Below are 14,072 nucleotides of genomic sequence, written 5' to 3' on the forward strand. Positions count from 1 at the left end.
GACATGAGTTCACTGGCGCGCATTTACGTGAGGAGGTAGCTGTGTTCCATAACGTTTTTCCAAGACATTGGAATCGTCCGGTTGGAATATTATTGACGTTTTACGTTAAAAAGGCCCTAAAGATTGATGCTTTACAACGTTTCACATGTTTCAACGAACGTAAATATAACTTTTTTTGACTTTGTCGTGAAATTTTCCGCTCGCTTCCTACATTTGGAGTAGCTTACTGAACGCGCAAGGAGGTATTTGGACATAAATGATGGACTTTATCGAACAAAACAACATTTATTGTGGACCTGGGATTCCTGGAAGTGCCTTCTGATGAAGATCAAAAAGGTAAGTGAATATTTCTAATGCTATTTATGATTTTAGATGACTCCAAAATGGCGGGTATCTGGTGTATTTTTCTGAGCACAGTACTCAGATTATTGCAAAGTGTGCTTTCCCCGTGAAGCTTTTTTGAGATCTGTCACAGCGGTTGCATAAAGGAGATGTTCATCTATAATTCTTTGAATAACAGTTTAATATTTTATCAACGTTGATGATGAGTATTTTTGTAAATTGTTGTTCTGATTCACCGGCAGTATTGGAGGCAAAATATTTTCTGAACATCACGCGCCAATGTAAAATGCTGTTTTTGGATATAAATATCAACTTCATCGAACAAAACATGCATGTATTGTGTAACATGATGTCCTAGGAGTGTCATCTGATGAAGATCGTCAAAGGTTAGTGCATAATTTTAGCTGGTTTTCGTGACATCTCCTTGCTTGGAAAATGGCTGTGTGGTTATTTTTGTATATGTACTGTCCTAACATAATCTAATGTTTTGCTTTCGCTGTGAAGCCTTTTTGAAATCGGACAACGTGGTTGGATTCAGGAGAAGTGCATCTTTAAAATGGTGTAAAATAGTCTTAAGTTTGAGAAATTGAAATTATTAGATTTGTGGTTTTGAATTTGGCGCTCTGATTTTTCACTGGCTATTGTCAAATCAATCCTCGTAAGAAGTTGGTGTCTTTATGTGGATAGTCTAGTAAAAATGTAAACTGGCTCCTTAAATTTTGTTTGGGGAGAACATTTAGAATAAGAGAATAATTCAATTACTGGATGTAATGTAGTGGTCTAGCTTACTGTAGGCTATTTGGAATATGAAACAACTGAACAAGGACTATATCAGCTTGTTTCAGATCTCCATCCCTGACCTAATGCATCAAGGTCTGACTACTAGGCTACCATTCATCAACATGCCTTGTCATTGGTGAACTGATTATTATCACATCATTATCTACTGTTGACATACAGCTGGATCAAGAGGCCAGATCAACAACTGATTAAATCAACATAGGCCTAATAATCTTAAGACAGTCTAATATAACTTTCTGTGAAGGACGGTATTAGCGGAACAGCTCTCTCTGCCATGTCTGTTGACTAAACACTGTAGCTAACTACATTTGTCTTAATGTGCTTGACTAACACATACAACTTTGGAAAATGTATTCGCAGAATAGTTCGTTCTCCATTTTCCCTACCCTTTTTTGTCACACATCAGCGGTATCAACGGACAAAGTGGAGAGCTGTCATTCAGCTCGAGGGAGGAAAATAGTAGACTACTACGGGGGGCGGGCTGGAGTGGAGAGCTTGACATTTTTTCTCCTCGCCCAAGTCCTGATTGGCTCAGCTCCAACTTCAGACGGTGGTACTAATAGAAGCGTATTTTGGGGTACTTTTTCGTACCAGCATACTTTGACCTCAAATTGTGTGCATAGTACATAAAACGAGTGCAGGTTGGCAGGTCTGCTAACAAACTTTAAACTGATCACCTGACTAACACTTCTTTGTAAAGAGTAAATATGGGCTAGGTGAGAATGAGAGGTACCTTTTTCCTCAGGTAGGAGTTGGATGTTTTGAGCAGCTTCTCCACCTCTCCAGCCAGGTCTCGACACATCTCTGAGGAGCCCATGCAGCCCAGGGTGCACAAGGCCAGGCCCTGGACATACTGTGTGCTGTGATTCAGATCACTGAGGAAGGACAGGGGGAAGAATGAGTGGGTAGCAGATAATAACTTTATTTATATAGCGTATAAAGTAAAAGTGCTTCACATCATAAAATAAAAGTACTAGCAAAGAAATAAAGGCAGGAGGAAGAAGAATGAAAAAGGATAACTAATTAAAATCATAAATTAAAAGCATCTTTATAAAAGTGTGTCTTTAAAAGGGATTTAAAAACAGGCACTGAATCTGCAAGCCTGATCTCTGGCAGACAATTCCAAAGTCTAAGGGTCTTAATGGCAAATGCCTTTGTTTTCAACCTAGACTTTGGAATGTGGCTGTATCCCTGTCTCCCATAGGGAGATAATAGATCAGAAATATAGGATGGCGCCGATATGTAGAACAGAAAGAGGAAAGACGGCGAGAAAAAAATATAAGAAACAGGAAGAGGTGGGTAAAAGGGACGACGAAGGATAGATCAGGGTTTACAGGAAAGAAGAAAAATGTGCACGAAGGCAAGAGATTGAGAAATAGAAGCAACAGCTGGTCCGGCAGGTTATGGGGCTGTTTCCGTATCCAACATCAGAAGCACACGCTTCTGGCGAGAGCACCACTCATGAGTAACATTTCTGGCAGTAACAGAACACTGGTGTTGGTGCACATCACCACCTCCTGCAGCACAGCTCTCATCTCTACTCCCACACTACAAATAAGCAGCTGTTCCTGTCAGGATAGTGTGTTTGAGCCAATGCGGATCTGGCCTGCCTTACTTCTTGATGCAGTTTGTCATTAATAGATGGACGTCCTGCCTCTCGTCCAACAGTAGCATGGCTCCCAAGTACCCAATCCGTTTGTCAGTGAACTTCTGGGATGCAATCAACTTCAGGCACTCCAGCTGGAAAACAAAACTCATCAAATCAAATTCTATTTGTCACATGTGCCGAATACAATAGGTGTAGACCTTACAGTGAAATGCTTACTTACAAGCCCTCAACCAACAATGCTTTAAGAAGTCAAGAAAAAAAATACAAATAAGTGTTAAGTAAAAAATTGAAAATAAAAGTAACAATTAAAATGGCAGCTGTAAAATAACAAGCGAGGCTATATACAGGGGGCACCGGTACAGAGTCAATGTGCGGGGGCACCAGTTAGTCAAGGTAATATGTACATGTAGGTAGAGTTAACCTGTTTAGGATAGGGGGCAGTATTTTCACGGCCGGATAAAAAACGTACCCGATTTAATCTGGTTATTACTCCTGCCCAGAAACTAAAATATACATATGATTTGGATAGAAAACACCCTAAAGTTTCTAAAACTGTTTGAATGGTGTCTGTGAGTATAACAGAACTCATATGGCAGGCCAAAACCTGAGAAGATTCAAAACTGGAAGTGCCCTCTCTGACCATTTCTTGGCCTTCTATAGCCTCTTTATCAAATACAGAGGATCCCTGCTGTAACGTGACATTTTCTAAGACTCCCATAGGCTCTCAGAAGGCGCCAGAACGGGGAATGATGACTCTGCAGTCCCTGGCTGAAAAACAGTAGCGCATTTGGATAGTGGTCGATCTGAGAACAATGAAACGGGCGCGCGTGTGAAGAGTCCATTTTACATTTTCAGTCTTTGAACGAAAACGACGTTTCCCGGTCGGAATATTATCGCTATTTTACGAGAAAAATCGCATAAAAATTGATTTTAAACAGCGTTTGACATGCTTCGAAGTACGGTAATGGAATATTTCGAATTTTTTTGTCACGATATGCGCCGGCGCGTCACCCTTCGGATAGCGTCTTGAACGCAAGAACAAAACGCCGCTATTTGGATATAACTATGGATTATTTGGAACCAAAACAACATTGGGTGTAAACTAGAAGTCCTGGGAGTGCATTCTGACGAAGAACAGCAAAGGTAATCCAATTTTTCTTATAGTAAATCTAAGTTTGGTGAGTGCCAAACTTGGTGGGTGTCAAAATAGCTAGCCAGGATGGCCGGGCTATCTACTCAGAATATTGCAAAATGTGCTTTCACCGAAAAGCTATTTTAAAATCGGACACCGCGATTGCATAAAGGAGTTCTGTATCTATAATTCTTAAAATAATTATGTTTTTTGTGAACGTTTATGGTGAGTAATTTAGTAAATTCACCGGAAGTGTTCGGTGGGAATGCTAGTTCTAAACGTCACATGCTAATATAAAAAGCTGTTTTTTGATATAAATATGAACTTGATTGAACAAAACATGCATGTATTGTATAACATAATGTCCTAGGAGTGTCATCTGATGAAGATCAAAGGTTAGTGCTGCATTTAGCTGTGGTTTTGTTTTTTGTGACATATGCGCTAGCTTGAAAAATGGGTGTGTGATTATTTCTGGCTGGGTACTCTCCTGACATAATCTAATGTGTTGCTTTCGTTGTAAAGCCTTTATGAAATCGGACAATGTGGTTAGATAAAGGAGATAGTTGTGTCTTTAAAAATTGTGTAAAATAGTCATATGTTTGAAAAATTGAAGTTTTTGGATTTTTGAGGACTTTGTAATTCGCGCCACGCCCTATCATTGGATATTGGAGCGGTGTTCCGCTAGCGGAACATCTAGATGTAAGACGTTAAAGTGACTATGCATAGATAATAAACAGAGTAGCAGCAGCGTAAGAGGGGTCTGAGTAGCCCTTTGATTAGCTGTTCAGGAGTCTTATGGTTTGGGGGTAGAAGCTGTTAAGAAGCCTTTTGGACCTCGACTTGGCGCTCCAGTACCGCTTGCCGTGAGGTAGCAGAGAGAACAGTCTATGACTAGGGTAGCTGGAGTCCTTGACAATTTTTAGGGCCTTCCTCTAACACCGCCTGATATAGAGGTCCTGGATGGCAGGAAGCTTGGCCCCAGTGATATACTGGGCCGTACGCACTACCCTCTGTAGTGCTTTGCGGTCGGAGGCCGAGCAGTTGCCATACCAGGCAGTGATGCAACCAGTCAGGATGCTCTCGATGGTGCAGCTGTAGAACCTTTTGAGGATCTGAGAACCCATGCCAAATCTTTTCAGTCTCCTGAGAGGGAATAGCTTTGCTGTGCCCTCTTCACAACTGTCTTAGTGTGTTTGGACCATGATAGTTTGTTGGTGATGTGGACCCCAAGGAACTTGAAGATCTCAACCTGCTCCACTACAGCCCCGTCGATGAGAATGGGGGCGTGCTCGGTCCTCCTTCTCCTGTAGTCCACAATTTGTCTTGATCATGTTGAGGGAGCGGTTGTTGACCTGGCACCACACGACCAGGTCTCTGACCTCCTCCCTATAGGCTGTCTCATTGTTGTCAGTGATCAGGCCTGTTGTGTCATCGGCAAACTTGATGATGGCGTTGGAGTTGTGCCTGGCCATGTAGTCATGAGTGAACAGGGAGCATAGGAAGGGACTGAGCATGTCACCCCTGACGGACCCCCGTGTTGAGGATCAGCGTGGCGGATGTGTTGTTCCCTACCCTTACCACCTGGGGCAGCCCGTCAGGAAGTCCAGAATCCAGTTGCAGAGGGAGGTGTTTAGTCCCAGAGTCCATAACTTAGTGATGAGCTTTGAGGGCACTATGGTGTTGAACGCTGAGCTGTAGTTATCCATTCACAAAACTGCTCTCTTCAGCGAGAGACACATTCACTGCCAGAAACAACAAGACATTCACAGATGTAGATTAATAAATTAAGAACAGTGTTCTTTTTAAACATACCTGCCCAAAGTGCGCTGGGTAGCCCAGCATGTGCATGTAGAGTAGCTTAGCCACATTTCTACAGCGGTAAGTGTTGTCTTCCTCTCTGAAGGACGAGCGTATAGCAGCACACTCTTTCTGGATCATCTCACGCTCCTCTGCCTGGGTCCGAGCCGTCCGGATGGTCCGGATCAGCTCCCGCAGTCTGATCGGCGCTGGCATCCTCTGGAAAACACGAAGAAACTAAACATTTGGCACAGGTGGCCTTACTGCAAAGTCATATTCTAATCTGACAGCCGGTAGGTGAAAGTAGGCCTGTGTCATTATGAAAGTATGGGGGGGGGGAAATGACAATAATATGAGTAACTTATTTGTTTCTCCAACATTTGTATTGCTTAAGGCTTTACTACAGACGTAAATAAAGAGGACAAATCCATTAACACGAATGAAAGAAAAATGCCTGGGGTGATGGTGGGTCCACAGAGTGTCTGTCTGTATGCATTTCTGAGTTAAAGTGCACGTAGCTGGGGGCCTAGTAAAATCACCTGACCACCACTTCTGTCTAGCTCATTATGGTTATCATTAGGAAGCCATGGGTGCTCATTCATTCTATAAGATAAATGCATACTCCTGTAATGGTATTTTTTGGTAGCCTATGTGATGAAAAATATTTGAATAGCAAATTAGCATTGTTCTGCGAGTACAGCCTCAAATGTGACAAGTAAATGGAGAATTCTTTGCTCAGAAGCTTGTGAAGAGAGTACTAAGGTTTCAAACCAGTGGAGGGTGATTAAATATTGAAGGGGCACATGCTTGGCGGTGAGACTACATTCTCCAGTATTTACATGCAGCCAGACAGATGAATAATAATAGGAGCACTGTGCCCCATTTCTAAAACGTCAGCCAGGTACAGACCTGGCAAACACAAGAGAACTCACAGTACCGTGCCTCTGATGTTACTAATGTACTCCCATTCTAACAAGAATGCTGCTCCATGAGAGGATGCATTGAGAATTAAATGATTAGACAAGCATATAATCGCTCACCCCATTAATGATATGTGTCTGACTCAGAGATAGAGGGATTTGATTTGTTTTTATAGGTAGGCGGAAAGATGATAATGACAAATACACTGTACTACTTCCTATTTGATAGGTAGACTTCCTGTGTGGTATAACATTCACCACAGCTTGTGGTCTCAGAGGCCTGCAAGGTACAGCAGGTTGACCAACTAGTCTGTATGTGCACACAACTACCACAATCCAGTGGCCTCGGGTCAAGAAGAACAAGCCTGCATGTTGGATCTGTACACTAATTGACTAAATCAGTCTCATGCCCATTTCAGAGGATCAAATATACAAACAGGTAAATGAGACCTTGACTAAGTCAAGAGTACAGTATGAAGATACGTTAAAACTGCTTCTCCTTCTCCCCGATCACACTTGTAGGCGATGTCATGGTAAATTTGGCTAGCTAAGCTCATCCGCAGAAACACGTCATCGGGTCTAACGGTCGTCTCGCACGAAACGGCGCATGTGCAGGCCGTCAAATCTAAGGCACCCCTTTGATATAAAGACGTTTTTGACAAAAATTCAAACGTGTCAGTTTGTCACTCACGAGGTTGAAGTAATAACATGTTCAACTAATTAGGACATTTTCTATAATCTAGGATGCCTTTAGACTTCGAGAAAAATAACAACCAAGGAAGAACTTCACTTCCCCTCATTGAATTCTCAAACCACGGCCTGGTCTGTTTGTTCCGTTTCGCAAGCATTCCCGAAGTCTCACGATGTTGCGCCTCTGGGTTTAGAAAGTCTGCGTTAAAACCCTGCAGGAATTTGTTGGGTAAATGGTGCATGAGCACTGAGCTGCATCACAATCCTTCATGAACTGTCTGCTAGTGAGGATGAGCCTAGCAGTGGTGTGAGAGAAATCCGGAAACACAGAGGAAGGATTGCTCTCTTGGCAGTTAAGAGATAGTGTGACAAAATTGCTCAATAGGCTTTTAGCTTTAAAGATTCAGTAGAGAAAGAAGTAACAAACTGGCACAAACTGAGCCATGGATATGCGGTCTCCCTTGAGGGGAAACTACGAATGTGTAATAACTACACATGAAACACAGGTGCCAAGTCATATGAAGTGACTTGTACGACAAAAGACCAACAGATCTCGGCATTCCAAAGGCGTCATTGGGTGTGCTAAACAAACTCTATTTCCTGCTTTCAGAAACCCCTATAGCAATGACACGTTTGACTTTCAACACCCGAGTTAAAGCAATTAACACTGCGGCCTACCCTCTAGTGTGGTACATTCAGAAAGTGTACACTTACAGTACTACAGTCAGACACAGCAGAGTGACAGAGAATGTAAGAGAAACCCTGGGCAGGCTGGAGTAGGCAGAACAAGGTCAAGGGCCTGGCACCAGCAGTGGGTCTGGAAAAGGCCTTGTTTATTGCAGTGAAGGGCCTTGTGAGAGGGGTGTGTGTTAATGCACCACCGCCACAACAGGGGATCCATCACGCGCACTATGCCAGGAACAAATGGAAAGTTATTACCGCTGGCTCCTGCGTGCGGAGAAGAGGTGCTTTATGACTTCCCATCTCAAAAGAAGCATGGCTCTTATCTGTTAGCATGGATAATGTAATTAAGCAGTTACAGCAAGAGGGATGACGGTAATTAGTTGCTGAACAAAGCCATTTTCTGCATCTAGCCGCCTCAGAGCTGACGCTGTTACTGAAAAAAGAATGCACTTGCTAAACGGACAGAGCAGAGACCCTCTTAGAACTAGGGAAAATATAAAGGCTGTACACACAAAAAGGTCCAACAGATTACAGACAATCCAATAATAACACCAGTTATGTTATCACATCAAAGACTTTTTCCAATACCAGGGTATACGGTATTACCGTAAGTGCACACAAATGGTGCTATTTCTTTAAAAAAAATATATATATTTTTTTTTAGGCAACATGACCTTAATCCAGGAGGGAATTGATTGTCTCTGCTGTAACCAACAAGCCTTATCTTGACATCTAGCCCCTTAGAAAACCAAATGCATAGCTGGAGCCCTAAGCTGGATATAACTTAAATTTGGCACATCTTAGATAATTAACTTACATTCACCGACAGGTTAATTAGGTACACCAATCCAGAACAGCCTGAATTATTTGGGGTATTCTACAAGGTGTCAGAAACGTTCCACAGGGATGTTGGTCCATGCTGACGCGATGGCATCACGCAGATGCTGCAGATTGGATGGCGGTACAGTCATGCTGCCAACAGCCCGTTCCATCTCATCCCAAAGATGCTCTATTGGGTTGAGGTCTGGGGACTGACCAGGCCACTCAAGTAAACTGAACTCGCTGTCATGTTTCAGGCAATGTTTTTCCAGTCATCAATTGTCCAGTGTTGGTGATCGTTTGCCCGCTGGATCCACTTCTTGTTTTTAGCGTATAGGAGTGGAACACGGTGTAGTCGTCTGCTGAAATTGCCCATCCGTGACGAGGATCAACCAGTTGTGCTTCCCGAGATGCCGTTCTGAACACCACCATTGTACTGCGCTGCTATTTGTCCGTTTGTGGCCTGCATGATTCTTGCCATTCTCCTTTGACCTCTCTCATCAACAAGCAGTTTTAACCCACAGGACAGCCGCTGACTAGATGGTTTTTTTGTTTGTCACACCATTCTCGGTAAACCCTAGACACTGCCTTGCGTGAAAAGCCCAGGAGGGCAGCTGTTTCTGAGATACTGGATCGGGCGCGCCTGGCACCGACGATCACACGTTCAATCGAACAGTAACTGAATGTCTTGATGCCTGCTTTATATAGGAAGCCACGGCCACGTGACTGACTGTCTGTAGGATCTATCCATTTTCAGGAACAGGGTGGTGTACCTAATAAACTGGCAGGTGAGCGTATAGTTATACATGTATAGAAGCATGCACCCCCTGAGAAAAATGTCAGGTCGAGTTAGCAGCACCATGGAGTAAGGCTTGGCGATCAAATTCATTTGCATGCATGTTTTTGCGCGATATTCCAAATGCCTTTATCACAAGAATCAAGTTCTTATATATTATTCATTTTTATGAGTGTTTGTCCGCTTGTTCTCATGTCTTTTTGGTCTCGGCTGTTTCCATCTTTCTCTGCTGTGTGCAATGACTGTAGGCTGTATGCACCTTCCCATTCATTCACACACACACACACACAGTCCCTCCCCCTGCCACTCCCAACAACAAATATTAGAGATCACTTCTTCCTCTGATAAGCAGTTTCAATTCGAGGTTTGGTCCAACAGAATTGGTCAATTCCCCTTTAACGATACACTTTGTAATTGCTCGCAGAGCAGACACTAAAATGGGAGTAGCCATTATCATTGATTCTGGAAAATGAAGGCTCAATTTCTCACGCGCAGCATTGCTGTACCGCTAGCAGTAATTCCGCAGAACACCTTCATACTAGCAGTCTAGTATGCGTCTTATAAATGTGCAATAAACACAATTATATAAAGAATTGGCAACTCGTTCTCATTGAGAAAAAACGACAGTTGATTAACACATCTGAACAAAGTGCTGTCGCTAGCAAACAGCTAGAGATGGACAGAAGGGTGTGTTCATAACAATTCAACTGTCCTACCTTGTTAACTAGCAAATAGATCCAAGTTGGCTAAACTTCAAATAGAAATTAGCTGGCTACTCACGGGCACGTGAGCTTACGCTTGAGAGATTGTTAATTTTCTATAATGCTTGCTACAAGAAGTGTCATTATTAGTGATTTGTGCATTATAATTGGTTCAACAAGTTCAATTTGTAAAAAAATTATTAAAAAAGGGCATTTTCATAGACTTCAAAGCCAGTTTAGTGATTATTGCAAAAAAGCAGGTTAAACTATTGTTACAAAATAATTAGTGGATCTTGTGGTTGTGGAAGGCTTAAATGTAACCTAGGTAACTTCACAAGCCCTCAATTCATTAGATTATTGCTGACTGTTTGACCTTTAATTGTTTTGCAAAGCTTATTTAGATTTTTTTTTAGATCTCTCTCTCTCTCCACACACACACACAAAGGTATGTGGACACCCCTTCAAATTAGAGGATTCAGCTATTTCAAGCACACACACACACACACGTTGCTGACAGGTGTATAAAATCAAACACGCACCCTGCAATCTCCTAGACAAACATTGGCAGTAGAATGGCCTGTACTGAAAAGCTCAGTGATTTTAATTTTTTACATTTACATTTTAGTCATTTAGCAGACGCTCTTAACCAGAGCGACTTACAGTAGTGAATGCATACATTTCATACATTTTTTTTTCTGTGCTGGCCCCCCGTGGGAATCGAACCCACAACCCTGGCGTTGCAAACACCATGCGTTGCAAACACCATGCTCTACCAACTGAGCTACAGGGAAGGCGTGGCAACATCATAAGCTGCCACCTTTCCAACAAGTCAGTTTGTAAAATGTTCTGCCCTGCTAGACTGCTCCGGTCAACTGTAAGTGCTGTTATTGCGAAGTGGAAATGTCTAGGAGCATCAACGGCTCAGCCGCAAAGTGGTAGGCCACACAAGCTTACAGAACGGGACCGCACGTATCACATAAAAATCATCTGTCCTCAGTTGCAACACTCACTACCGAGTTCCAAACTGCCACTGGAAGCAACGTCAGCACAATTACTGTTCATCGGGAGCTTAATGAAGTGGGTTTCCATGAACGAGCAGCCGCACACAAGGGTAAGATCACCATGCACAATGGTTTCATAACAATCGGTAATCGGCATTTTTGGACGCCGATTATATTGCAATCCATGAGACTGCGTGGCAGGCTGACCACCTGTTACGCTAGTACAGGCAGCGAGGAGCCATGGTAAGTTGCTAGCAAGCATTAAACTTATCTTATAAAAAAAACCTATCAATCTTAACAGATTCACTAGTTAACTACACATGGTTGATGATATTACTAGGTTAACTAGCTTGTCCTGCGTTGCATATAACCAATGTGGTGCCTGAAATTGTGTCACTTCTCTTGAGTTCAGTGTAAGCAGAGTCAGGGTATATGCAGCTGTTTGGGGTCGCCTGGCTCGTTGCGAACTGTGTGAAGACCATTTCTTCCTAACAAAGACCATCATTCATTTGCCAGAATTTCACATAATTATGACATAACATTGAAGGTTGTGCAATGTAACAGCAATATTTAGACTTAGGGTTGCCACCCGTTCGATAAAATACGTAACGGTTCCGTATTTCACTGAAAGAATAAACCTTTTGTTTTCTAAATGATAGTTTCCGGATTTAACCATATTAATGACCAAAGGCTCGTATTTCTGTGTTTATTATAATTAAGTCTCTGATTTGATATAGCAGTCTGACTGAGCGGTGGTAGGCAGCAGCAGGCTCGTAAACATGAATTCAAACAGCACTTTCCTGCGTTTGCCAGCAGCTGTTCGCAATACTTGAAGCACAGCGCTGTTTATGACTTCAAGCCTATCAACTCCCACGATTAGGCTGAAAAGTGCCTATAAGAACATCCAATAGTCAAAGGTATATGAATTACAAATCGTATAGAGAGAAATAGTCCTATAATTCCTATAATAACTACAACCTAAAACTTCTTACCTGGGAATATTGAAGACTCATGTTAAAAGGAACCACCAGCTTTCACATGTTCTCACGTTCTGAGCAAGGAACTTAAACGTTAGCTTTTTTACATGGCACATATTGCACTTTTACTTTCTTCTCCAACACTGTGTTTTTGCATTATTTAAACCAAACCGGTTTCATTACTTATTTGAGACTAAGTAGATTTTATTTATGTATTATATTAAGTTAAAATAGAAGTGTTCATTGTTCATTCAGTATTGTTGCAATTGACATTACAAAAAAAATAAATATATATATATACACACACACACACTGCTCAAAAAAATAAAGGGAACACTTAAACAACACATCCTAGATCTGAATGAAAGAAATAATCTTATTAAATACTTTTTTCTTTACATAGTTGAATGTGCTGAGAACAAAAATCACACAAAAATAATCAATGGAAATCCAATTTATCAACCCATGGAGGTCTGGATTTGGAGTCACACTCAAAATGAAAGTGGAAAACCACACTACAGGCTGATCCAACTTTGATGTAATGTCCTTAAAACAAGTCAAAATGAGGCTCAGTAGTGTGTGTGGCCTCCACGTGCCTGTATGACCTCCCTACAACGCCTGGGCATGCTCCTGATGAGGTGGCGGATGGTCTCCTGAGGGATCTCCTCCAAGACCTGGACTAAAGCATCCGCCAACTCCTGGACAGTCTGTGGTGAAACGTGGCGTTGGTGGATGGAGCGAGACATGATGTCCCAGATGTGCTCAATTGGATTCAGGTCTGGGGAACGGGCGGGCCAGTCCATAGCATCAATGCCTTCCTCTTGCAGGAACTGCTGACACACTCCAGCCACAAGAGGTCTAGCATTGTCTTGCATTAGGAGGAACCCAGGGCCAACTGCACCAGCATATGGTCTCACAAGGGGTCTGAGGATCTCGTCTCGGTACCTAATGGCAGTCAGGCTACCTCTGGCGAGCACATGGAGGGCTGTGCGGCCCCCCAAAGAAATGCCACCCCACACCATGACTGACCCACCGCCAAACCGGTCATGCTGGAGGATGTTGCAGGCAGCAGAACATTCTCCACGGTGTCTCCAGACTGTCAAGTCTGTCACATGCTCAGTGTGAACCTGCTTTCATCTGTGAAGAGCACAGGGCGCCAGTGGCGAATTTGCCAATCTTGGTGTTCTCTGGCAAATGCCAAACGTCCTGCACGGTGTTGGGCTGTAAGCACAACCCCCACCTGTGGACGTCGGGCCCTCATACCACCCTCATGGAGTCTGTTTCTGACCGTTTGAGCAGACACATGCACATTTGTGGCCTGCTGGAGGTCATTTTGCAGGGCTCTGGCAGTGCTTCTCCTGCTCCTCCTTGCACAAAGGCGGAGGTAGCGGTCCTGCTGCTGGGTTGTTGCCCTCCTACGGCCTCCTCCACGTCTCCTGATGTACTGGCCTGTCTCCTGGTAGCGCCTCCATGCTCTGGACACTACGCTGACAGACACAGCAAACCTTCTTGCCACAGCTCGCATTGATGTGCCATCCTGGATGAGCTGCACTACCTGAGCCACTTGTGTGGGTTGTAGACTCCGTCTCATGCTACCACTAGAGTGAAAGCACCGCCAGCATTCAAAAGTGACCAAAACATCAGCCAGGAAGCATAGGAACTGAGAAGTGGTCTGTGGTCCCCACCTGCTGAACCACTCCTTTATTGGGGGTGTCTTGCTAATTGCCTATAATTTCCACCTGTTGTCTATTCCATTTGCACAACAGCATGTGAAATTTATTGTCAATCAGTGTTGCTTCCTAA

General features: G+C 43.1%; 1 protein-coding gene across 2 annotated transcripts in view; it reads right to left on the reverse strand.

Moving 5' to 3' along the window:
* LOC106587352 (AP-1 complex subunit gamma-1) overlaps positions 1-14,072 on the reverse strand; it is a 33,763-nt gene that overhangs the window by 15,361 nt on the left and 4,330 nt on the right. The window contains exons 2-4 of one of the 2 annotated variants that reach the window (XM_082969497.1): positions 5,697-5,898; positions 2,759-2,883; positions 1,877-2,018 (exon numbers count right to left, since the gene is read on the reverse strand). In XM_082969497.1, the coding sequence (XP_082825623.1) occupies positions 1,877-2,018; positions 2,759-2,883; positions 5,697-5,897 (468 nt within the window). In that variant the 5' untranslated portion in view covers position 5,898. Of the gene's footprint in view, positions 1-1,876; positions 2,019-2,758; positions 2,884-5,696; positions 5,901-14,072 lie in introns of both variants that reach the window. The other variant, XM_082969496.1, reaches the window with a different exon arrangement.

Source organism: Salmo salar, chromosome 26 (genome assembly GCF_965601325.2).
Source record: "Salmo salar chromosome 26, fSalSal1, whole genome shotgun sequence".
Classification (NCBI taxonomy): Eukaryota; Metazoa; Chordata; class Actinopteri; order Salmoniformes; family Salmonidae; genus Salmo; species Salmo salar.